The sequence below is a fragment of the Protopterus annectens genome, chromosome 8.part1 (genome assembly GCF_019279795.1).
Source record: "Protopterus annectens isolate FY-2018-M chromosome 8.part1, PAN1.0, whole genome shotgun sequence".
NCBI lineage: Eukaryota > Metazoa > Chordata > Ceratodontiformes > Protopteridae > Protopterus > Protopterus annectens.
Genome location: NC_056742.1, coordinates 311502632 through 311527744, shown reverse-complemented (window position 1 = coordinate 311527744; position 25113 = coordinate 311502632). Strand labels below are relative to the sequence as shown.

Sequence of the window (25113 nt, the reverse complement as noted above, 5' to 3'; positions counted from 1 at the left end):
GTGGCAGACACTCGGAGCAGGTCCTTGACTCAGTCCCACAAATGGATGCTTCACAGCGACAATGTTTCTGGACATTATCCACCATTGGGGTACTCCTCAAGGGAGATATTTTGCCTCCCCCTCTGAACAGACAACTTCCTCTATTTTGTGCCAATCCCAGGTCCTCTGGTATGGAAGGTGGATGCCCTCTCATTTTCTTGGAAGGGCATGTTTGTTTATGCATTCTTTCCCCTTCTCATTCCAAAAGTCATGTTCAGAATTCAACAGGATGCTCACAAAATCTTGTTGGTGACTCCCTTTTGTCCACAACAGAACTTGTTCCCTCTACTTCTGCATCTAGCCAAGGGCAATTATCATAAGTTGCTTCACAAGGTGGATCTAATCACACAAGACAAGGTATCTCTCATCCATCCTCACCTGTCCATGCTTCATCGGACACTGTGGGTGATATTTTGATTCCTCATAGACACCTGTTTTCATAGGGTGTACTGCAAGTCCTGCAGGAAGCCAGGAAACCTACTACTAGGAAATCCTACTTATCCAGATAGAGGAGATTTTCTATTTGGTGATTCTCTCACAACCTGGACCCACTTACTGTGATGGTTCCTTTGATTCTCTCATTTGTTTGAGTTGCTCATTGCTGATTTGGCCTATTCTATTAAGGCCCACTTATCAGCTATCTCTGTTTGTTTGCCTTTTTTCTCCTCCTCTAGCTTCTATATTTGAGGTGAAACAATTTCTTAAAGGTGTCCTTAATATCAGACCTCACAGGAAACCTTTTCCTCCTCCCTGGGATCTTAAATTTGTTTTGGAGAATTTGACTCGGGCTCCTTTTGAGCTTGCTGTTTCAGCCTCCTTCCATCTTTGTTTCTAGAAGATTGTTCTTTTCTTACCTCTTACTTTTGCTTGATGGGTGTCTGATTTGCAGGCCCTTATGGCTTGTCCTCCTTTTTGATCTTTCATGAGAACTTTGTCTCCTTGTGCACTAACCCTTCTTTTGTGCCAAAGGTGGTTAATGAGCTTTCACTTAACCAGTCTAGCAATTTGCATACTACTTCTGCAAGATGACAGAGAGTGCTGCATACTTTAGCTGTGCATAGGCAACTCGGGGTTTATTTGGGTAAGACTAAGGCTGTTAGAAAATCTGATGAGTTATTTCTTTTCATCGTAGATCTTTGGGACGTGCTCTACAAGCAAACTCTTTCTTCCTGGGTTTCTAAGGCTATTTCATTTTGTTGCTCTTTTCATGGTAAGAGCCTTTCTTCTTCAGTTAAAGCTCATTCATCTAGAGCTGTGACTTCTTCTGGTTCTTTTTTCAAGGAGCTTGGATACTAACTCTATTCTTGAAGGAGCTAGCTGGACTTCTGTACATACCTTTACGAAGCACTACAAGTTGGTTGGCATCTCTAGAACTGGTTTTGCTAATGCCAGTCTTCATAGCTTTTTAGGGGAATCTCCTGCTCCTTCCCCTCACCAATTTCCTCTTTAACTTTGGCACTCTCCCATATGGTAAAGAATGCTGCAGCACTGAAGGTAAGGACATAGTACAGTTGTGTAAAATCTTACCACAAAGGTAGATGCCCTTGCCTTCACTGCTGCAGTATTCTCTCCCTCCCACCACCCCCCTAGATGCCCTTCAAGAATGCAACTGCAGTCATAACATATGGGTTGTCCTGCCTCAGGCAGCCCTCGGTCGGCCGAATTCCAAAGTCTGGGTCCGGCGTCGGCTGGTGTCGCCTCCTCTCCGACGTCACAACGGCTGGAGTATAAAGGCATTGGCCGACGCCATCTTCTTCAGTCTTTCTTGCCGCGCGGTGCCCGAAGCAGAAGCAGTTCGCAAGTGCCGGTCGGTCAGCTCCTGTGTTTTCAGTACCGAAGTCATCTAAAAGCTAAGTAACCCCATTGGGGAACATTTTTTCTTGCCTCAGCCGATGTCAGAACAAATTGAGAAAGTTAATAATTGTTTGTCTTGTGGTAAACAAATACCTCATAAGGACTTCCATTCTTACTGTCTTCCTTGCCTGGGCCCAGACCACGACGTCTCGGCCTGTGCTGCCTGTGCTTGCTTTAATAAGCGCACTCTCAGGCGCCGGGCAGAATTTGCTGAAGACTTTTTTGGCGAATCCTTCGCATATACCATGCCGTTGGATCTACCGACAGCTCAATCGTCCAAAAAACGGAAGGACCGGGACCGGCATCCTCGGCCCGCGTCCTCTACCGATACTACTCCTAGACCCTCCGCTAGTGCTTCGGTCCCTGCGGAAGCGGTAATTCAGCCGCTCCAGGCCGAAGACACAGCGTTAACTAGTCCTTCGGTCCCGGAGACCTCTCTGGTGCCGGTTGTTGATTTTCCTCCGGATACCGAAGTTCTTGATTTACCCGACACCATTCCGGTGGACAAGGTCACTCCTGCATGTGGGGCTGCTAGGCCTCCTGTATCTATGTCCATCAAGGCCTTTGCACGTGCTAAGGCCGCCAGCCAGGCCAAGGCCCATCCTAAACCTGCTGTCCATGCCCCCCTCTTCTGATAAACAGATTATGTCTCTTGCTGCAGACCTTATTTCCCTTATCAGGGGGTCTCATCCTCACCCAGACAGAGGTTCTCAGCCTCCTGCAGAGAAAAGGCCTAGAACTGAGCAGACTGAAAACCTCTCTTCAGATGAGGCCTCTGGGGATTCTGAGCATTCAGGTATTCAAGAAGAATCCTTTCAGGCCTATGAGGACTCTGATGCTGAGGAATCAATTCCCTCTGCCTCTCCTCCAGAGGATTTATCTTTTGGTGAAGTTCTGCACTCAATGAGGGAACATTTCCGATGGCAGGGTCAGGAATTCTCCGATTCCAGGAAAGGCTCCGTACCTTCCTAAAGCTTCCCCAGCACAGACCTTTAGCTATTCCTCCTGTGATGGATGTTTTGGATGATGTTTTCTCCGATTCCAGTGCTAACCCTGACTCTCTCCCCCCTGCTCCTGTCAAGCCAGACAGATATTACAGAGTCCCTGACACTCACAAACATCTCTTTAAGGCCCACACCGTGGATTTAGAAACTATTTCACAGGGTCCCAAGGGAGTGGCTACCTCCACTGCCAAGAATCCTTTGCCAGCGGATAGGGAAGCTAGGTCTATGGAGAGATGGGGTAAAAAAGTTTATAGCTCTACCACCCTAGCCATGAGGTCACTTAATTGCCTTTTTCATATGTTTCAGTACCAGGATTTTTTACTGGATGATTTACAGAAAAAGTTAGCCTCTCCTGAGCCTATTGATAGAAAGGCATTGCAGGATCACATACATAACACTCAGCAGGTTAACAATCATTTTCTTCAGTGTGGTTATGATGCATTGGAGGCTTCATGTAGGGCAGCCATGACTGGGGCTGTGATACATAGACATGCTTGGTTAAAAGATCAGCCACTGCCAGACCATGTCCAAGTAAAGTTACTTGATGCACCTCTGGAGAAACAGAAGCTTTTTGGTGCTAATGCACAAGATGTGTTGAAGTCCATTGAGGAAAAAGCTAAGTCAGTACAGACAGTCAAGGATTTCCTCCAGGTTCAGCCACCCAGATTCAGTAGAAACTGGCCTTCAAAGAATTGGTCCTTCCCAGACTCGGACAAGTTTCAAAGGGGAAAGAACAGGCGTGGCCGAGGCCAATACCGAAGCTCCTACAGGGGCCGCCAATGGCAACCTACAAATCAAAGAAGTGCTGCAGCCAGCCCAGCTGCAGCACAAGGACAATCACAATGACTTGACTTTCATACCGCCTACAAGGGCTCAGAGAGAAGCACCCTTGGGCGGAAAATTATCCTTATTCTCAAAAAACTTACATATTTTATCCAAGGACAACTGGATTCTAGATTTAATAGACAAGGGTTACAGATTCCACTTCCATACTTTACCTACAAGACAAGGCATGCCAAACCTGCCACTCCATCAAAGGGCAGAGGCACTCATTCAAATTTCAAAGCTATTAAGTATAAAAGCAGTAGAAAAGGTACCTCCTCAGGAACAAGGCCAGGGATTTTATTCAAGACTGTTCCTTGTTCCAAGAAAGGAAAACAAATGGAGGCCTATGCTGGACTTGTCTACTCTAAATACCTTTCTCATTGTGCCAAAGTTCAGATTGCTGATGTTACAGCAACTCCTTCCCATGCTGGGCAAGGGGTCTTGGCTGGTCACTCTGGACCTCAAGGAGGCATACCTGCATGTCCCAATCAGACAAAGCTGCAGAAGATACCTCAGATTTCTTGCAGGAACAGAGCATTATCAATTCTCAGCATTGCCGTTTGGCTTATCTACTGCGCCCAGAGTGTTCACGAAATGCCTGGCATCAGTAGTGGCACACTGCAGACTCCAGGGGATTCAAATATACCCCTACCTGGACGACTGCCTCATACAAGCAGACAACAAACTTTAACAAAAAACTTGGACTATGTCATGCAAATACTACAGGCCTTAGGATACACAGTCAACATTCAGAAATCAAGACTACGGCCATCCCAACAGATTATCTTCCTAGGGGCCAAACTGGACACGCAAACACAAATGGCCTACCTCACAGAGGAAAAACAACAGCAGTTACCTGAGTACTTCAAAGGCTTAGCACAGCTCTCCCAGCTGACTGCAAGGAAACTCCTGCAGGCCCTGGGATTCATGGCATCATGCATTCTTCTGATACCTTTGGCAAGACTTCATATGAGAAAGCTGCAATGGTATTTGAAAAGCTTATGGTCCCAACACAGCCAAAGCCTAGAGGACGTAATCCCACTTATTCCATGTCTGCAAAAAGAATTCTTGTGGTGGGCTCAAGCAAGTCAATCAAACAAAGGCATGTCTTTCAACAGACCTCAAGCAGGTCAAATAATTACAACAGACGCCTCAGATAATGGATGGGGGGCGCACATGGAGGGCAGATGCGTTCAAGGTCAATGGACACCAAAGGAAAGACATCTGCACATAAACCAAAAAGAGATGTTGGCAGTGATACATGCAATCGAGAGTTTCGAAAAATCACTGCAACAAGGGCATTTACTAATAAGGACAGACAACACCACTGTCATGTGGTATATAAACAAGCAGGGAGGGACTCATTCATACCCCCTCTGCAGACTAACAGTGATTCTCTGGGAAAAAGCACTGAGTCTGAAGATACAACTGCAATCCCAGTTTGTGCCAGGCAAGGACAATGTACTGGCGGACAAGCTGAGCAGAAATTTCTTGGATCCGCACGAATGGATGCTGCACCCCCACATTTTCTCACAAATAACAAAGACATGGGGAAGACCGGACATAGATCTCTTTGCGTCTCACACGAATCATCACCTGGAAAAGTTCTGTACCAGGACCCACCATCCTCTAGCCTGGACAACGGATGCTCTCTCCTTCAGCTGGAATTCCCTAAAAATGTATGCATTCCCTCTTCTGCCACTGTTGACCAAGGTGATCCTGAAGGTCAAAGCAGAACAACCAACAGGCATTTTGATAGCTCCAGACTGGCCAAAGCAACACTGGTACCCATTGCTGCTGAGCATAACTCGGACCAAACCGTGGCCTCTGCCCCTATGGTCCCTGCTCCTAACACAACACAACTACAGGACTGTTCACCAAAACCTGAAAACATTACATCTGACAGCCTGGCGGTTACCTTAACTCCTTCCGCTTCCACTCTTTCCAAGGCAGTTCAGGACATCTTATTGGAAGCACGCAGACCTTCCACCAGAAAAACCTATTCAGCCAAGTGGAAGAGATTCAGCATCTGGGCTGCCAACAAGAGTCAGGATACAACAGTACTGAGTATACCTCAGATATTGGAATACTTGGCAGAAATGTTTCACTCTGGACTCTCATATTCTTCCATAAAGATTCATGCCTCAGCAATCTCAGCAAGATACAATTGTGATCCACCAGTGTTCTCACATCCTTTGCTAAGACAGTTCCTAAGAGGAATAAAGAATATCAAGCCTCCCAGAAAACAACCAATTCCTGCATGGGACCTCAATTTTGTATTGGAAAAATTAACTCTTCCTCCCTTTGAGCCAGCAGCAACCTCAGAGATACAATTTCTGTCATGGAAAACGCTTTTTCTATTGGCAGTCGCATCAGCAAGAAGAGTCTCGGAGTTACAGGCACTCATGGCAGTACCTCCTTTCCTCATTTTTCATCAGGACAGAGTCTCTCTAAGAACAAATCCTTCTTTCATGCCAAAGGTAATTTCCAGGGTGTCTCTAAATCAAGCTATTCACCTTCCTACTTTCTTCCCCAATCCTCAAAATAGAGGGGAAAGACTGCTATATACCTTGGACATACACAGGCAACTACGCTACTACTTGGACAGAACTAAGGCCACCAGAAAGTCTGACCAGCTGTTTGTAGCCTATGCTGCTGGAAAACAGGGAAAAGCAATCTCCAAGCAAACAGTTTCAAAATGGATTGGGCACCGCATCAGATTCTGCTATTCTTACCATGGAAAAAGTGTGCCAGCCAATATTAGGCCACATTCCACCAGAGCTATAGCCACATCCACAGCTTTCCTCAGAGGAGTGGCTACAAAGGACATTCTAGAGGCTGCTACATGGAGCTCCGTGCATACATTTACCAAACACTACAACCTGCCTTTATACTCCAGATCCCGAACAGGCTTTGCTTCGGCAGTCCTGCAGGGCATTTTAGCTACACCATCCTTTTCTTAGCTCCATCCACCCCCAGCTTGGCTATGGTATTCAACCCATATGTTATGACTGCAGTTGCATTCTTGAAGGACATAGTACAGTTTTGTACCTACCATAAATGTAGATGTCCGATAGATATGCAACTGCAGTCGGATTTTCCCTCCCTCCTTCCCCTCTTATCCTTCTTTATGGGTCCATTCCCCCTATTCCTATTAGCTGGGGGTATCTCCTATGGTGTATCTGTTTATTACTGTTGTGCATGTCTGGAATTGTTTATCCATTCATCAAATTTAGCCTTCCTAGGAGGGCACCTGGCATCTGGGGCAAGAAACACTGAAGAAGATGGCGTCGGCCGATGCCTTTATACTCCAGCCGTTGTGACGTCAGAGAGGAGGTGACACCAGCCGACGCCGGACCCAGACTTTGGAATTCGGCCGACCGAGGGCTGCCTGAGGCAGGACAACCCATATGTTATGACTGCATTTGCATATCTATCGGACATCTACATTTATGGTAGGTACAAAACTGTACTTTTCTTGCCTTCCTGGATGTACAGATTACCTCTTAGGTTCCTTGAACTGGTGGTCCTACTGGGGCAATCATTTCTGTTTATGGTAGGCCTGAATGTCACCTTTATGCCCTATAGTACGCAAGAAGCATTTGGGTGACATTCGGCGTACCTTTTAAATAAGCAACTAGTAGTCTTTGGTGGACTGTTCGGACGATTGGGCTTCTGTGGTAGGGAATCCTATTTGGTGAAGAATACTGCAGCAGTGAAGGCAAGGACATTTACCGTTCTGGTAAAATTTTACACAAGTGTACTTTGTGAGGTATGTACATCCGTATGTCACCTTTATGCCCTACACCTTCCATGGGGAACATAGGAATGACGTACAATATCTATAAATTCCAGAGGCTTTGGTATACTGGCCAGATGATAAGCTGTCCTTGGCAGGAGATCTCTGTTTATATAAAGAATATTGCAACACTGAAGAGAAGAACATCTGCTGTTACGGTAAGATTTTACACACACTGCTTTATGGTAGGTATATAACTTTAGTTTTTTTCTAGCTCTCGTTTTAATTGTTTTGCTTTTTGTCACTTCTCTTCTGAATGGTTTGTATGCCACAAACTGGTCCCTTGAGAAGTTTTTGCTGTACTTAATGTCAAATAATTTTTCTTTCTGTATAGTAATCATTGGTTAATTAGTAACCTTGCATTTTTTTCTCCATCTCTTTCTCAGGGCAGATGTTGTACTCTGTCTCAGTACCACAGTCCGGAATGACACACTTCAAGAAGTCACTCACAGAGTTTCAGTGAAATGTCGTAAACAGCTCCGTGTGGAAGAGCTGGAAATGGTAATGAGGCATTTTTATTCTGTAATTTCAGTGAAATGTCTTGCAGTTAGTGTAGGTGGCTAAGACTGTGTGCTGTTAATGAGCTACTTCCTTTGTTAAAAGGTTTGTTTCCTCATGCCTTTATTTTACTGTGTGACCTTGAGTAAGTCATTTAACTGGACTGTGGTTTGGGGCAATTGTTAATTTGGGCTAAGCTCCTTAATGGCCTCCTGGACCGCATGTCTACTAACTGAGCCTTAATGGTCTGTTAAGAGGGTTCAAGGGAAAAAAACTCTCTTGGAGTGATTCTAGGGTAGTTTTATGGTAGCAGTTGATTGCTTTGCTTCTGTATATGACACATTTGTTGACAGCTGCATTCAAGAAGTGCAAAATGGAATTGTTTCCAGGAAAATGCTTCCCGGCTTTTAAGTCTTAAGATTTTTTTTTTCTATAACATTCATATTGTGGCCTTGGAGAAGAAGAGTGTAGTCAGGTATTTGTCATTGCTTAAGATCTGAGGTGTTAGTCATTCAGATACTGACACCACCATCCCTCACATTGCTGAAAGAATAAGATATACTGCTCTGCAAGTTCGAGTGAAGTGAAAACAGCTGAAGCAGTCCATGTTGGTTTGTTTTGTTGAAGTATCTCAGTACCATAAGCACAGGTAGAAAAAGTAAGTTTAGAGTGAGTTACTAGTCAGAAGATGGAATGGTGAAGCATTTATTTTGCAAGCAGATAACCCAAATGTAATGACTGAAACAGTGAAACACGAAGAGCATCATCACCTACATCATCATAACTAAACTTAACGCTGTGTCTGGCAATCTGATTGACCTGCCAAAGTAAACTCTGCATCTGCTGCTTAAAGGCAGCAGTTGGGGATCCAAGATAACTTTGTTCAGTGAGGCCAGGACAGAGATCAAATACTTAAGTCATTTGAGTCTGGTAATTAACTGACCAAAAAAACAAGGGTAGCAGAGGTGTAAACCTTTTTTCCTCATCTATCCATAGCCATACGAGTTTTATATGTAGGAAGGGTATCAATACTGGGCAGCAGCTTAGAGGGCATATATGAATAGACAGAAACTGCTGAAGGGTCTACCATTAGATTTTTATATAGATTTTTAAGTCACCAGGGACTTTGTAAAATTGATCTGCTCTGCTCTTTTGGGAGCTGGAGAACAAAGAACCAGGTGCAGAAGATGTGAACTAAAAAGCATCCTGGAAAGACTTAGGACGGTCTGGAGAAAGGGCAGGGGTACTCATCTACTAGAGGAAGTAATACCTCTTCTGTACATCAAACAACTGAGCAGATGGCCATTCAAAGTGTTTCATCATGTTCTGTGTAGTCTCTCCAAAGGAAGCTTCCTCTATAGATGAATTAGGTGAGAGGGAGTCCCATTAGTCAGGAGACTTGTTCTGGGGCATGCGTCATACAGGAACAATCCAGAGAATGGCCTAAGTCCTCATTTGAAGAGGAGGAAACTAGGGTGGGTTTTATGGGAGCAGGTTGTGATAAGAGATTCCAGGAGGAGGGAAGTTTTAAAGACATAACTGCTTTAAACGAATCCTGTGAAAAGTCTATCCACTCTTTCTCCCTAGCTGATAAGGAGATGCCATATGCTTACTCTGCTGTTTTTTTATTTTCTAGCTGTGATGTGTGCCTGGATAAGGTGTGGAGGTTCAGAACACTGTCGGATCACTGTTAGAGAGCCTGGGATCTCTTCTCTAATTAAAATTTGTGACGTGCTGTGCAGTCCTTCTGAAAAAAATTAGGCACTGTTCCTCTGATATATCAGCAGTCTGCAAGGCCTCAGCAGCCATACCGGCCTCCAGTGGGATGTTGCTAGCAGGCAAATGAGAAGTCTGATATACTGCAGCTCTGTAACCACAGTGGGTATATTAGAGTCTGAAACACTGGACTGCTGACCCACTCGAGGCGCCTCAAGCTTTTTCTTTGGTAGTAGATAAGTAAGAAAATGTGGAGTCAGCCATCTTGGATTGGGCCAGTTGTTTAAGATGCTAGGTTTTGAGGAAGGTGTTAAAAGTAGAAAGCTTAGACCTATGAGCTTGTGGAATGAATAGGAACATAGACCAGGACTTTCTTATGTTCTGGGTCTAGACAAAAAAGACACTTTGTATTCAAGTCCTTGTATAGAATATGCCTACCACACTTGCTTCCTGTAGCAGACATCTACAGCTTCCAAGCAATAAAACACAAGATAAAAAGGAAGGTTCTTCAATAAGGTACTTAACTAGATGAAATAAATGAAGCAAAGGTACCATTGATCAAACGGAGAACAGTCCGGATGCATGACCTGCATTCAGGCTGGTGGCAAGACAGTATGAGAGTTTATGCTTGTACATCCGTCTTTATACCCAAATGCATATGAGCAGAGGTCATGCTTCGGACGTATAACTAGGGAAGGTAAAGCTTTGGTACCCTGGCTGGACATCAGCTCTGGCAATCCATTTGTCAGGAATACAACAACAGTGATTTCAGTCAGGCCATCATAAGTTAAGAAAAATATGTAGTGGCTAAAGGAAAAATTATTTCATTAATTCTACAAAGCCTCGGCTCTGAATGCACAAGAAAAACATAGAATACTGGAAAGCAATCAATCTCAGGCACTATTGCATCAGCAATATGCATTCTAAAATACAAAGAGAGCACTGCATTTCAAAAATGCTCACTGTCTGAAGCCTATAACTTAGAACATGAAATCATTCTCTTCAGCAGTGTGAATACTGGAGTTGGGCAAAATCTGAAACTTTTGCAAATCTTCCTAGAATAATTTCAAGCATCTTCTTTCATTTTATGACCTCAAGACCTTTTCCAATACCTTACTTCCTTAGGACTGAAAAGTAGGTATTGGAAGCTCTAAGACAGATTTACATATTTATTTTTATAACCTGTCCACTACTGATCCCAAATTCCACACATCAATGAGGAAAGGTCATACCTCAAAGCACCTGCGCCACTGTGGACTAATGAGGCTTGCCTAATACTATCCACAGAACCTTAACCAAAAGCTTGCCATCTGAGTGCATAAACTATTACTCCCCAGGAGAGGGCTACTAACTAGCTGCTCAAATTCCACCCCCTAAGTGACTGATTCTCTGGCAATCAGACTTCTACTAAGAGATCAGAGGTCAGTGGTATGAGAGATTTGAGCTCTCCTACTTTTCAAGCTTAGATGGCTTGTGATCCGTTTTAATTCGGTATCCCCCAGTCTGCAACCAAGTTCTTTCAAAAGGAATGATCATATTCAACCACTGTCAACAAATGAAATCTCAAAGATCATGCATTCAAATTCAATTAGGTACCACTCCTGTGGGGAACAGGGACATTGACTAATGCACATAAAGAAGCTGGCATACCTCTTCTATTTATTGAGCTATCCTGTCAAGCCTCAACTACTTGTTACTCAGCCAGCCTGATTATCAAAGTCTTGGGTCCTGCGTCGGTTGCTGTCTCATCTTCCATGACGTCAGGTAGTCAGGGGTATAAAGCATGCAGCCGACACCATTACATCAGTCTTTCTTGCTGTGTGGTGCCCGAAGCAGTTTGCAAGTGCTGGTCAGCCGACTCCTGAAATTTTCATTTTAGAGTTTCAGAACCAAAGTCTTCAAAAAAGCTAAGTACCCTGTTGGGGATCCTTTTTCTTGTTCTAAACCAATGTCAGTAAAAGTTAACAATTGTATTTCTTGTTGAGAGCAAATACCTCATAAAGATTTTAATTCGTACAGCAGTCCTTGCTTAGGGCGAGACCACGACGTCCCTCACTGTCGGTTTTGTGCCTTATTCAATCCTCAAACTATTCGTCATAGATTCATTTTTGCATCAGACTACTTCGGTAGTCTGTTTAATTATGAAGAAATGGCTTCGGTAAGCCATCCGACTACCGACATTCCAAAAAAATGTAAAGATAAAGACAGACACAGACCGCATAGGTCCAAAGCTGCCGACGACACCAATGAGATGCTTTCGCAGCCCCTGATACCCACTACTTCAGATTCACAGGCCTCTACTGAGACCCATTTGGAGTCCAGTATGTCGCGAGATGCCTCTTCGACTATGGAACCTGTGGATGTCTCTACCTTGGATGGGTCCAGTGCCGCTGTGCAGGCACCGGCTTCTGAGGGTGTATTCAGGCCTACTGAATTGCATATCAAACAGACGCCTTCTTCTTCAAGGCCGAAAACTCTATCCATGCCTAGAAAATAGATGTCCAAAACCGCATGGTCAGGCCCATATGCCTAAAAAAACAAATGATAAGAATGGCTGAAGACCTTATTACTCTAATTAGGGGAAGCCAGTCTTCTCCCTCTAAGAGACCTAGAACTGATTTTCCTTCTGATTCTTCTGATCAGGATTCTGAAATTTCTATTTATTCTGATGACCAGGATTTGCCCTTACTTACCTATGAGGATTCTGGTGCAGAGGACTCTATACCCTCTGCTTCCCCTCCAGAAGGTTTTTCTTTTGGTGAAACTTTGCACACTCTTAGGGAGCATTGCCGCTGGGAAAGCCAGGATTACGCTCCAAAAAGAGGCTTAGGGAATTCTTACTCCTACCTCAACAGAGGCCTTTTGCTATCCCTCCTGTACTGGACATTGTAGATGATGCCTTCTTGGAATCTAGCCTGACCTTAGACACTCTACCTCCAGCTCCCAGGAAACCTGACTCTCACAAGTTCCTCTTTAAGAATCCCACTGTGGACCCAGAGACCTTTTCACAGGGAACCAAAGGCATTAAGGCTACTACTGCCAAAAACCCTACCCCGTTTGATAGAGACTCCAGGGCCCTGGACAGATGGGGTAAGAAGGTATAGGTATACACTTCTGCTACTTTGGCTATTATGGCCTTAAACTGCCAGTTTCATATGTTAAAGTATCCGCAGCATATTATTGGATTACTTAAACAGAAAATTATGTTGATTCCTGACTCTGCTGAAAATAAAGAATTACAGGATTTAATGCATTCTGCTGAAGAAGTTGGAGGCATCTTGCAGGACTGCTATCACTGGGTCTGTTCTTAGAAGGCATGCTTGGCTTAAGGAGCAAACATTGCCAGATCATGTTAAAGCTAAATTACTGGATGCTCCCTTAAACCAAGACCACCTCTTTGGCAACAAAGCAGTAGTACTTAAAAAGATGGAGGAAAAAGCTAAATCTATGCAAACTGTTAAAGATTTCCTGCAAGTACCGCCTCCCAGATTTAGTAGGCATTGGCCTTCAAAGAATTGGTCCTTTCCTGTCTCTCCCAGGCCTTCTCAGTCCAAACCCAGGAACAGCAGACCACCTAGGCTATAGTCTCAAGGTACTCACAGGCCTAAGCAGTGGGGGGGGCTCCCACTTCCAAAGCTGGAACTAGTAAGACACTCCCTATGGTAAACTGTCACAATGATGTAAACTTAAACCTTCCAATCCCTGATCAACTGACTGCTCCTTTAGGGGGAAAGATCGCCCTGCTTGCAAAAACCTGGGAACTCATTACGCAAGACAAATTGGTTTTAAATATAGTTTCCCAAGGATACAGATTCCACTTCCACACCTTACCAACCCCAAATGGTTGGCCAGACCTACCCCCAAATCAGTGGGCAGAGGCTCAACAGCAGGTTCTCTCTCTTCTAAGTATCAGGGCTATTTAACCTGTCCCAGAAAAGGAATGGGGACAAGGTTTTTACTCTAGACTTTTCTTGGTACCCAGAAAAGACGACAACTGGCATCCTATCCTGGACCTGTGTATCCTAAACACCTTTTTGGTAATCCCAAAATTCAAAATGCTAACTCTTCATCTGCTTCCCATGCTAGGCAAAAATGCCTGGTTGGCAACATTGGACTTAAAGGAAGCTTACCTGCACATCCCAGTAAGGAAACCTTGCAGAAAATACCTACGCTTCAGAGCAGGCTAAATGCACCATCAGTTCTCTGCACTGCCCTTTGGCTTATCTACTGTGCCCAGGGTATTCACAAAGTGCCTAGTTCCAGTCATTGCATTCTGCAGGCAAAGAAATATTCAAATCTACCCATACCTGGACGATTGTCTAATTCAGGCAGAAAGCCAGGACAATACTATTAAATCATTTGGCATTTGTAAAGAAACTGCTAACCTCACTGGGGTACACCATAAACGAAAAGAAATCCCACCTAGTACCCTGTCAACAAATTGTATTCCTAGGAGCAAGCTTGAATACAACTTCCCAGATGGCCTTCCTCACACCTGAGAAACAAGTTTGACAGTCTACTTCAAACTACTGGCCACAAAGACCCAGCCATCTGCAAGGAAAATACTGCAAGCCCCTAGGGTTCATGGTCTCTTGCATCCTACTAATTCCATATGAGGAAACTACAATGGTATCTAAAAAGCCTATGGTGTCAGCATTCTCAGGACCTGGAATCAATGATTCCTATCATTCCTTGTATAAAGACAGAGTTCCTTTGGTGGGCAGAGACCTGCCACCACAACAAGGGACTGCCATTCACTCTACCCCCTGCCGCCCAAACCCTAACAACAGATGCACCAGACTATGCATAGGGGGCTCACTTGGCAGGGCAGTGCATTCAGGGGAAATGGAACCAGAGTCAAATGCACCTGCATGTCAATCAGAAAGAAATGTTAGCTGTACAGAATTCTCTGACAGCTTTCAAGGACCACATTCTTCCAGGACAATTATTGGTAAAGGCTGAGAATACCACTGTTATGTGGTACATAAACAAGCAGGGGGAAATCCACTCATACCCTCTCTGCAGACTAGCCATGGCTCTGTGGAACACAGCTTTGAGCTACCAAGTGCACCTACAAGCTCAATTCCTGCCAGGCAAGCTAAATTCAGTGGCAGACTAGCTAAACAGAAATCTCATGGACCCACACAAGTGGAAACTGGAATCAAAGATTCTCAACGTTTTGAGAAACAAATGGAGGAGCCCTTCGACCTGTTTACCTCCCCTCAGAACTACCAATTGGACAAATTCTGCACAAGGACTCCCCACAGACAAGCTTGGAAAGTGGATGCCCTGTCCTTCACCTGGGAAAGCCTCTCAGTTTATGCCTTCCCCCTCTGAGTCTTCTCTCGAAAGTTCTACTAAAGATCAAACAGGACAAAATAAGGACAATACTCATTGCACCAGACTGGCCATGCCAACACTGGTATCCCCACTTGCGCAGTATGTCACTGCTGGAACCATGGCACCTACCTCAGACCCCTTCCCTGCTGTCCCAGTAGGACGGCCAGATTCTACACCCCCAGCTTTAAACCCTGAACCTTGCAGCCTGACTTATTACCTGAGTTCTCCAATTCCACCCCTCAGCAAGCAAGTGCTGGATGTCATTCTGGAGGCAAGGAGGCCTAGTACTAGAAATCCTTTACTAAAAAGTGGAAAAGATTCTGTTCCTGGAGCCAAACTCAGGGGATAGGCACAACAGTGCCCAGTTTACTGTATATTCTTCACTACTTAACAGAGATGCTTCACAAGGGCCTTTCCTTCTCTCCTATTAAAATTCATGCCTCAGCCATTTCAGCGCATTATAATACTGAGCCACCCCTCTTCTCTAACCCCCTGCTGAAACAATTCCTCAGAGGTGCCAAAAATTTAAGACCACCCAGGAGAGCTTCTACTCAAGCCTGGGACCTTAACTTTGTATTGGAAAAGCTCACTCTACCTCCTTTTGAGCCAGCTGCAACTGCAGAGTTGAAATTCCTTTCTTGGAAAGCAGCCTTCCTTCTAGCCATCACTTCATCAAGAAGAGTGTCTGAATTACAGGCCCACATGGCAGTGGAGCCCTTCATCATCTTCCATGCGGACAGGATGTCCCTCAGGACCAATTCTTTCTTTATGCCAAAGGTGGTATCCAGTGTGGCCCTTAATCAGTCCATTCATTTGCCTACTTTTTTCCCTAATCCACAGAGCAAAGGAGAACGAATACTGCACTCTTTGGACGTGCACAGACAGCTTAGATTTTGTTTGGACAGGACTAAGCCTCTCAGGAAAACTGAACAGCTGCTGGTTGCCTTTGCTGCAGGGGCAGAGGGGAAGGCCATTTCAAAGCAAACCATTTCTAAGTGGATAGGCCATTGCATTCATTTCTGCTACAAGCACCATAGAAAACCTACCCCACAGGGGCTAAGATCCCATTCCACCAGGGCTGCATCTACTTCTACAGCCTTTTTCAGAGGTGTTCCTACCAGGGACATCCTAGAAGCTGCTACCTGGAGTTCTGTACATACCTTCACCAAGCATTACCACTTGCCAGTTTTTTCTAAATCCAGAGCTGGTTTTGCCACTGCAGTCTTGCAGGGCCTGATTGCCAAGCCTAATGCTTCTTGAGCTACCCTCCACCCTTCCTTAGCTTTGGGAATCAACCCAAATGTGATGACTGCAACAGTGAAACACGAAGAACATAGTACAGTTATGTACACTTACCATAAATGTAGATGTTTGAGTCTATTCACTGTTGCAGTTCTAGTTACCTTCCCTCCAGCCCCGATTGTCTTTGCTTTCAACTATCCTTTTGGTTTGACATATCTTATATTATGTGTATTTGCTTTTTGCTGGAGGTGTTCCACACCATATAATTGCTTCATATTTTGGGGGCATCTGACATCTGGGGCAAGAAAAAACAATGGAATGGCGTTGGCTGCATGTTTTATACCCTTGACGACCTGACGTCATGGAAGAAGCGACAGCATCCAAAGCAGAAATCCCAAGACTCTGGTATTCAGGCCGGCTGAGGGCTACCTGCAGGCAGATAACCCAAATATGATGACTTGTAAAAAGCAAGAAGGTGCACCATGAGCCACAAAGGCTGAAATTAAAAATTCTCTCTCCAATTGGTAAAAACCACGTTTAATATAAAAAAGAAAACAAACAGGTAGACTGCAGTATAGAAGTTAGCGCTTTCACGTTGGAATCAACGCTTCATCAGACATAAAGGCAGTCAAATAACATCCATTTAAATACACATAATGACATCACTGCCCATTCAAATCAACGAATCAAAATGAAGGCAATTAATAAGACATTTGACAAACAAGGTAATAAAATGCACAATAAAATATTCAGTAAAGTATCATTATGCACAGTGGCTAATGCCTAAGGGGTCTGCTAGCTAGAAACGGCTTGAGTGCTAGCCTGTCATTCAATCCAAACCTGTGAGCTTGCAATTTTAGTATCCATTTACCTTCCCTCTCTTCAGTGCAATTTCTAATATTGCCCAATCTGCCATTTTTAAAGACTAACTCTAAAACCTGAAACTTAAAACTATGAGAGCGTCCTTGTTGTATTACATGCTTGGCTAGGGCATTGGTGATATTACCTTACCCTTTTCAATGGCATAGACATGTTCCCTAATACGTTCGCGTAAAGTTCTTGTCATTCCAACATAAAAAATCTTACATAATTGGCATTCAGCAATGTAGACCAAGTTAACAGATCTACAGTCAGCATAATGCTTAAAATTGTAGGGACGTTTTGTTTCAGGGTGTATGAAACAATCAGAGTTGGATATGTATTTACATTGGTTGCAAGAATTGCAAGCAAATGTGCCTGTCCTGTTGGAAATTTTAACATTCTGATGTCCCCTATCATAGCAAAGTAGTCTATTAAGAGACAACATATTCCTATAAGCAACACGGGGTCTCTCATCAACCAAATTCTTAATCCTTTCATCCACCATTAAAAGTCTCCAATTTTTATTAAGAACATTTAGAATGTGATGATTCCTATTAGTAAAAGGAATAACAATCCTATTAACAGTGGATGTGCTGCTAGTCTTGTTAGAGTGTACATGGGGATATGATCTATTAATCAAGGGAGCTCCTACATCTTCCCTGAGTAGATCACCCATGGAGATGTCATCAAGGACTTGTGTTTGATCATAGCCTCTAGACATAAAATTCTTAGCTAATTGTGCTTTATGTTGATTGTAAGCAATATCTTGGGACGTTAGTTTGGAGATCCTAATGGTCTGGTTCTGAACTATGTTTTGGTGAACATGTCTGGGATGCATGCTATTCCGATGCAATAAATTATTCTTCCAACAGGGTTTCCTAAAAAGCTCAGTGTCAAAACCATTAGGTCCCTTAATGATCTTAACGTCTAGAAACTCGATCTCATTGACCGAATGAGAACATTCAAAGCAAAGAAAATCTGTTGTCTCATTCAAATAGGTTGTAAAAGCCAACAATTGTTCAATGGTGCCACCCCACAACAAAAAAACGTCATCTACAAATCTATTAAAGTATTTAAGATGTTTCGTGTACTCAGAATCAGTATTGAAAACATGTGATGTTAAGTTGTCAATCTCGCCTTCATTCTTGCTTGATGGGTTCGGAGCCGATCCCTCGGCTCCGACTCGGCACTTGCTTTAGCTCGAGAACTCCTTTTACCAGCTCGAGGCAGCCCCATATCCCATGATGCAAGGCAGGAAGTACCCAGATCTCGTTTGCCGCTTCGCTTGGGAGGTCTTCTCTTTACCAGCTCCTGGTAAGTAGTTCACATTTGTGATATTTAAGCCCCTTCTTTTAGTTAAAACTAATATTTTTGATAGTTTAATTTAATTTTAACCTTTTTCTGACAGAAATCCCTGTCTCTTTTAATTTTTTTTAGTCAGTCAATTTCCCTATCCCATCCCCCCCCTGTTAGGGTGTGTGTGTTGGTGTTTTTTACTAAATACCTCTTGGTATTAGTTTAATTTATTTTGACTGGTGTGTGTGTGTGTTGTGTTTAGGCACCATGTCTAAGGAGAGGGTTTCAGGTTTTAAGAAGTGTGACTCGTGCTGTCAGATGATGTCTCTGACAGACGGTCACACTTCTTGCCTGTACTGTTTGGGCCCTCTTCACCTGCAGGACTCCTGTGCTATTTGTCACTCCTTCAGCCAGAGAGTCCTGCAGGAGAGCATAATAAGTTGATTCTCAGGGTCTTAAGCCGGAGGGCTCTCCGGCTAAGTCGGCTCCACAAAATCAACCAAAACTGCCAAGGCCCAGGCTTCTGTTTCTAAGCCTGCGGCCTCGGCTCCGACTTCGTATAGAGTCGAGATCGCTCGGCTGGAGCCGATTCTGATCCACAAAGCTTTCGGCCGATGGCTATCGGTGCGAATCTGCTGACCACTGTGGTGTCGGCTCGATCGGCTCCGACACCACGTGGCATGGGCATCGGTGTAGGCTTCTGTCGGCTCCGACACCCATGTGGCACAGGCATCGGTGTCGGCTCCGATCGGCTCGACACCGTTATTTAGTAGCTGTATCGGCTCCGGCTGGAGCCGATACATCGAACGTTCTGCCGGCTCCGAAATCGGTGCCGACAGGATCAGTAGTATCGGCTCCGATGGCCCATTCCAGGAAGAGGTCGAGGTCTCCTTCCTTGGAGCCGATACTTTCGGCTCCGGCCGCCTCTTCTATCGAACGGAGCCATCGGAGCCGATCTTCAAGGTCATCCAGGTTGTCAGATCATGACCTAGAGAGTGGTCAGTAGATTGCTCAAGTCACAGGTACTGGCCCAAATGCTACACAGTCTGTCTCAGCAGGCGACTGTTGGTCCACACCCGTTACAGTTCCTCCTTGACTCTACCCCAGAGTTTGGAGTTGGAGTCTTGGCATGGTTACTGCTCGGCTGGAGGACGGATACCTCCTTCTGTCCCTTCAGCCCCTACTCTTATCTCCTCTTCCTTAGAGGGATTCGGTGGTCGGGCTTCCATGGTCTCCTCCGAGGGTGAGTGGCATCGGACCCTTGTCCGAGCCCGCTCTTCCCCTTGGAGCCTCGGCCTTGGTGAGCTCGGCTCCGACATCTGCCTCGGAGACTTCCCTTCGGTGGCCCCTGGAGTTCCTAGCTCTTGAGCGGGTTCTCTCGGACCTGCCTGGGAGGGAGCATTCGAGGTGATGAAGAGTGTACTGGCCACTGGTATCAGTCAGCAGTCTCTTCCCGTAGCTCCTCCCTCTATTGTACCTGTTGACATCTCTGCCACTTCTCTTGCTACAGGACCCAGAGATCCTCCGCCTCAGGTTTCCCCATTGGGAATTTCCCCTCTTCGAGATTCTCCTGATGTTTCGGGAGATCCTCCTAGGAAGAGGACTTGTAAGAGGAAGCATGTAGACTCCCCGAGTCTGTCACGTCGGATACTGACTTTGATGAGTCAGAGGGATCCCTAGATCCCCTCTGAGGATGTCTCCTTTTCAGACATCCTAGAACTTCTAAAACAGAGGGAAACTGGCCTACCAACAATCCCTCTGAGGATGAGTCAGTATACCTAGAGGCGTTTGGATCTTGGCCCTCCACCTCCTGGGTGTCTCCGCCTTCGACCCCTTATGCAGGTTATTGCACGAAGGCGTGGACAGCTCCTGACTCTGTAGAGCCAGTCCCTAGGAGGCCTTCTAAATTTATCACTGCCCCTAGTGACAAACAATTCCTTACCAAGGGTGTCCCGCTGATGCCATGGTGGTGGCTGCGGCCACCAAAAGGAACTTGCAGATCCTTCCGTGCCCGTCCATCCTCCTAATAAGGACTCTAGGACCATGGATAGGTATGGCAAGCGGATGTTTTCCTCAGCGACCTTTGCTATGCGTCGCTGAATTATCTTTGTCACTTCACCAGACTCCAGAGAGATATCCTGAAGGAGCTGGGAGAAGTAGTTCAGGATCCTACAGCTGCAGGGGCTCAAGAAAGATTGCTTCGCAGCTAGGAACCCTCAATTCCATTGCTAACTCCTCCATGCGGCTAATATCTTATGCTGCGGATGGACGAGTAGAGCCGCAGGCACAGGTGTGGCTCTTAGACGCCAAGCCTGGATGCGGCTATGTGATTTTTGGATCCTTTAAGGCGTCCTTCACAAATTCTCCCTTTGATGGGTCAGCTTTGTTTGGCCCTCAGGTGAAGGAGACCTTGTCCAGGTGTGAGCAGGACGGCAAGACTCTTTCTGCTGTTGGAGTCCGTGTTTCCACCCCTTCTAGGCCTTATCCCAAAGGACAGAAGGGTGGGAAGATGTGGTTCCGTAAATCCCAAGGAGTCACGCCGGATTCATGTGGTCAGTTTACCCCTAGAGGCAGAGGGTAACAACAACAGGCCGCTCTAGAGGCAGAGGGGTCCGAAGAACCAGGGAAACAGGGAGCCTCTCTCTGATAAGCCCTTTCAGCATCCCTGAGGTGTTGCCCGGCTGTCCCTCCTTGGAGGCAGTCTGGGGAAGATTATCACTGTACCCAGAAGCCTGGCATTCCCTCACTCAAGACAGATGGGTACAGTCGATCATATCCAAGGGTTACATAATTCCTTTCGAGGAAAGTCCCTTTCCCTCAAGTTCCCTTCCAGATGTACCACCCGGTCTAAGGGACATTGCAGAGTTAGAAATCGCAAAACTACTGCAAAAGAGCCATTCAGCCAGTTACAATAGACCATTCAGAGCCGGAATCTACTCAAGGTTCTTTTTGGTCCCCAAAAAGACGGGAGACTGGAGACCAATATTGGATCTCAGCAGACTCAACAAGTCTGTCAGGAAGACAAGATTCGAATGGTCACTCTTCAGTCAATTCTGCCCTTCTTACAGAAGGACAACTGGATGTGCTCAATAGATCTTCAGGATGCGTACTATCACATCAAAATTCACAGACGCTCCAGGAGATTTCTCCGCTTTGGGTTGGGGTCCAGTCATTTCCAGTTCAGAGCCCTGCCCTTTGGTCTCACTACAGCCCCCAGAGTGTTCACCAAATGCATGGCAGTGGTCACGGCTCACCTGAGACGTCAAGGATTCCAGGTGTTTCCGTATCTCGACGACTGGCTCCTGTCAGCCACCACCAGGCATCAGCTTATACAAGCCAGGGATTACACAATAGACCTTTGTTCTCATTTGGGCATCTCAGTCAACTTGAAAAGTCATCCTTATCGCCCTGCCAGTCTATTACCTTCATAGGCTTAAACTTAAACACTGTTCGGATGTCAGCTACCCTTACAGAACAAAGAGTTTCAGACATTCAGACTCATGTCAGGATCATTCTGGCCAGCAAGAAAGTACAGGCCAGAATGGTTCTAAAGGTATTAGGTCTCATGGCTGCGGCCATTACTCTTCTCCCCCTGGCTCGATTCTACATGCGCCTCCTTCAGTGGATGCTGTTCACACAGTGGTCATACCAGCAACTCCCAATGCGTCACCAGATTCTGGTGACACAAACATGCAAAGAACATCTTGTTTGGTGGATCACATCGTCTCAGGTTCACCAAGGCAGGTGCTTTGTACCTTCGTCCCCGATAGCCACTGTCACCACGGATGCCTCCCTGATCGGGTGGGGGGGGTCATTATCAGGGCAGGATGGTTCATGGGACGTGGCAACCGTTCGAGTACCATCTGCACATAAATGTCCTGGAGATGAGAGCAGTGCTTTTAACGTTGCAAGCCCTCAACGACTTTCTTCCCGTAGGGACAATTGCAGTCCACACAGACAACATGTCTGTAGTTTGGTATATCAACAAACAGGGCGGAACCAAGTCCTACCCTTGTGTCGAAGCGCTCAGACTATGGCAATGGGCGATCTCCTCTCATCGGTTTCTGGTAGCAACGCATATCCCTGGGAAAACCAACATTATAGCGGACAGATTGAGCAGAGCTATTCTCATGCTTCACGAGTGGTCTCTCAAGCAATCCATAGCGGAAGAGATTTTTCTGGAATGGGGTCGTCCATGTTGCGATCTTTTGCTACTCCCCAAAACAGCAAATGTCCAGACTTCTTCAGCCTCTTCCCTCTATCAGGCCATCCCCAGAGGCGCTCTGACCCAGGATTGGCCCCAGGGACTTCTTTATGCCTTCCCCCCATTTCCTCTGATCCCTCAGGTGATCCAGAAAGCTACCGTTTTGAGAGCCAAATTGATTCTCATTGCCCCTTACTGGCCTCGACAAGTTTGGTTCCCGTTCCTCCATCATCACCTTTTGGTGCAGCCGTGGCATCTGGACCCAGTGCCAGATCTACTGATTCACCAATCCGGTCAGCTGCACCGGTCAATCCCTTCTCTCAACCTCACAGCATGGTTGCTCCACTTCCTTCCCTAGCCAGGCTTCCTTTGATCTCTAACCCAGTTAGAGATATCATAGTAGCTTCACTAAAATCCTCTACCAGGAGGATTTACACGAGCAAATGGAAACGTTTCTCATCTGAAGTAGGATATTCATTTGTCTGCAACCTGTGGTTATGGATCCGATATCGGATCCGAACCGGCATGGTTTTCCAGCTATGGATCCAAGCTCTCAGCTCCTCCCCTCACCCATAATGCCCTGCTCTACCCTCATGACCTCAGATCTCGTTTGCCACGCTGGTGACTGGATTTGGGTACATAGCTCTCAGCTAAGTGAACTCTTTTCTTGTAAAAAACAGAGAATTTTTTTGGTTGTTTGACTGAATTTGTGTGAAAGTTTAGGTCCCCCTTTAATATAGAGTATTTTGAGTTTATTTTAAGTTAAAGTAAGTAAATTTTATTCCCTCCCCTCGCTGTTGCGTAGAGTGTGTGTGTAGGCCTGTGTGTCTTTTTGTTTTAAGTTACTTTCTGTAACTTTTAGTGTTTTATAGATTATGGCTGACCAGCCTAAATCTATATTTTCGAAATGCTCCGAGTGTGGCCATAAGCTCTCTCCGGCTGATGGCCACACTCGGTGTGTTAAGTGTCTTGGGGTTGAACACCTCACATCTGGTTGTTCCATTTGTGCAGGGTTCACCCCAGGGCACTGAGGGAGCGGAGGTCCAAGCTGGTCTTGGCGGGTCTTTTACCGCCAGACTCGGCTCCGGCCTCCGCTCCTTCGGGGACTACTGTGGCTGCAGTTGTTCCCCCTGTGGCACCCCCTCCTGCTCCTGGGACTCAAACTCCCGCTTCTGGAGAGGAGAGGGATGCTGCTAAAAAGGACGGAGGGAGAAGCACCACAAGCGGCGGGCCGAGACCTCTGTTTCGGCCCCGCCAGCCAAGCGGGCTTCTCCCCCGGCTCCGTTGTCGGTTCGGTCTCCTCCTTCTCGGCTCCGGTCCCGTGTGCTTTTCACCGGGTCCTGAGGAGGAGGAGACCCGATCTCCGTCGAGGCTATCGAGGAGGCACTCCAGGCCTACCTCGGTAGCCTCTTCGAGATCTACCCATAGCCTTTCTGATGCTGATCTGGACCGGATGATGAGAAGGTTCATCCAGGCCCAGATGCAGATGGGAGTGCTCTTGCCTCCCCCTCGGGAGCTCAACACCCTTTTAAGCCTATTGCTCCTTCTCCGACCCGCTATCCGGGTTCGAGCAGCTGGAGCCGAGCAGCCGGGCGGGGAAGGTCGGAGCCGATAGTACTTGGTACCGGACCCGACCCTGCCCTCAGTGCGTCGGACCCGATCTCGGAGCCTGGATCCGAGCCGGATCCGGGGATCAGTGCTCCTTCGCCCGTCTGTGTCGGAGCGCACTGTCGCCGGATCCGAGTGCGGCGCCCGGCTCCGATCCACTCTTCGGATCCGAGGGGAGCCGATTGTCGGATCCTTTGGTCGAGGTCGGCTCCCCTTCGGCCTTTGATGTAGTGGAGAGGGCTCTGTTGAGGGTCTCCGGACCCCGGCACTTGCCGGCTCCGTCCGCTCCCTCTGCACTGGGCCAGGCTTCCACCATCCGGCCCCTGGGACAGCCCGTTTCTGTGCCCCAAGTTGCTCCTATGGAGCAAATTGCTGCTGCGAGGACTCCTCTGACAGCCCCCAGAGGAGGCCCTCGCAAGCATCGTCAAAGGAGGCACATTGACTCCCGAGTCTCTCACAGAAGACACGGACTTGGAGGAAGGGAAGGCTCCCCACGGTCACCCCGAGGATGTCTCCTTGGAGACATCATGGAAATACTCCGTATTAGGGGGTGGTCTGCCCCAAGTCTTTCTAGGACGTGTCTGTGATCTTGGAGGTATTTGAAGCGGGCCCGTCTACCTCTTGGGTGTCCCCTGCCGACCCCTGGTGGACCTTATTACCACCAGGGCGTGGAAGGAACCGGACACCGTGGAGCCAATTCCCAAAAGACCGGATAGGATCCTTAGTCCGCCTCCGACAGGACCCATTGGAGTAAGGGGCCTCCTGTAGATGCCATGTTGATGGCGGCGGCCACAAAGAGGGAACTGGCTCAGGAGAGTCCCTCAGTC

General features: G+C 46.4%; 1 protein-coding gene across 1 annotated transcript in view; it reads left to right on the top strand.

Annotated features, from left to right (window-relative positions):
* The window catches only part of GLG1 (golgi glycoprotein 1), a 3171999-nt gene that overhangs the window by 2187374 nt on the left and 959512 nt on the right, over window positions 1-25113 (top strand). The window contains exon 17 of the mRNA XM_044081599.1: window positions 7908-8022. Within this exon, the coding sequence (XP_043937534.1) occupies window positions 7908-8022 (115 nt within the window). The remainder of the gene's footprint in view (window positions 1-7907; window positions 8023-25113) is intronic.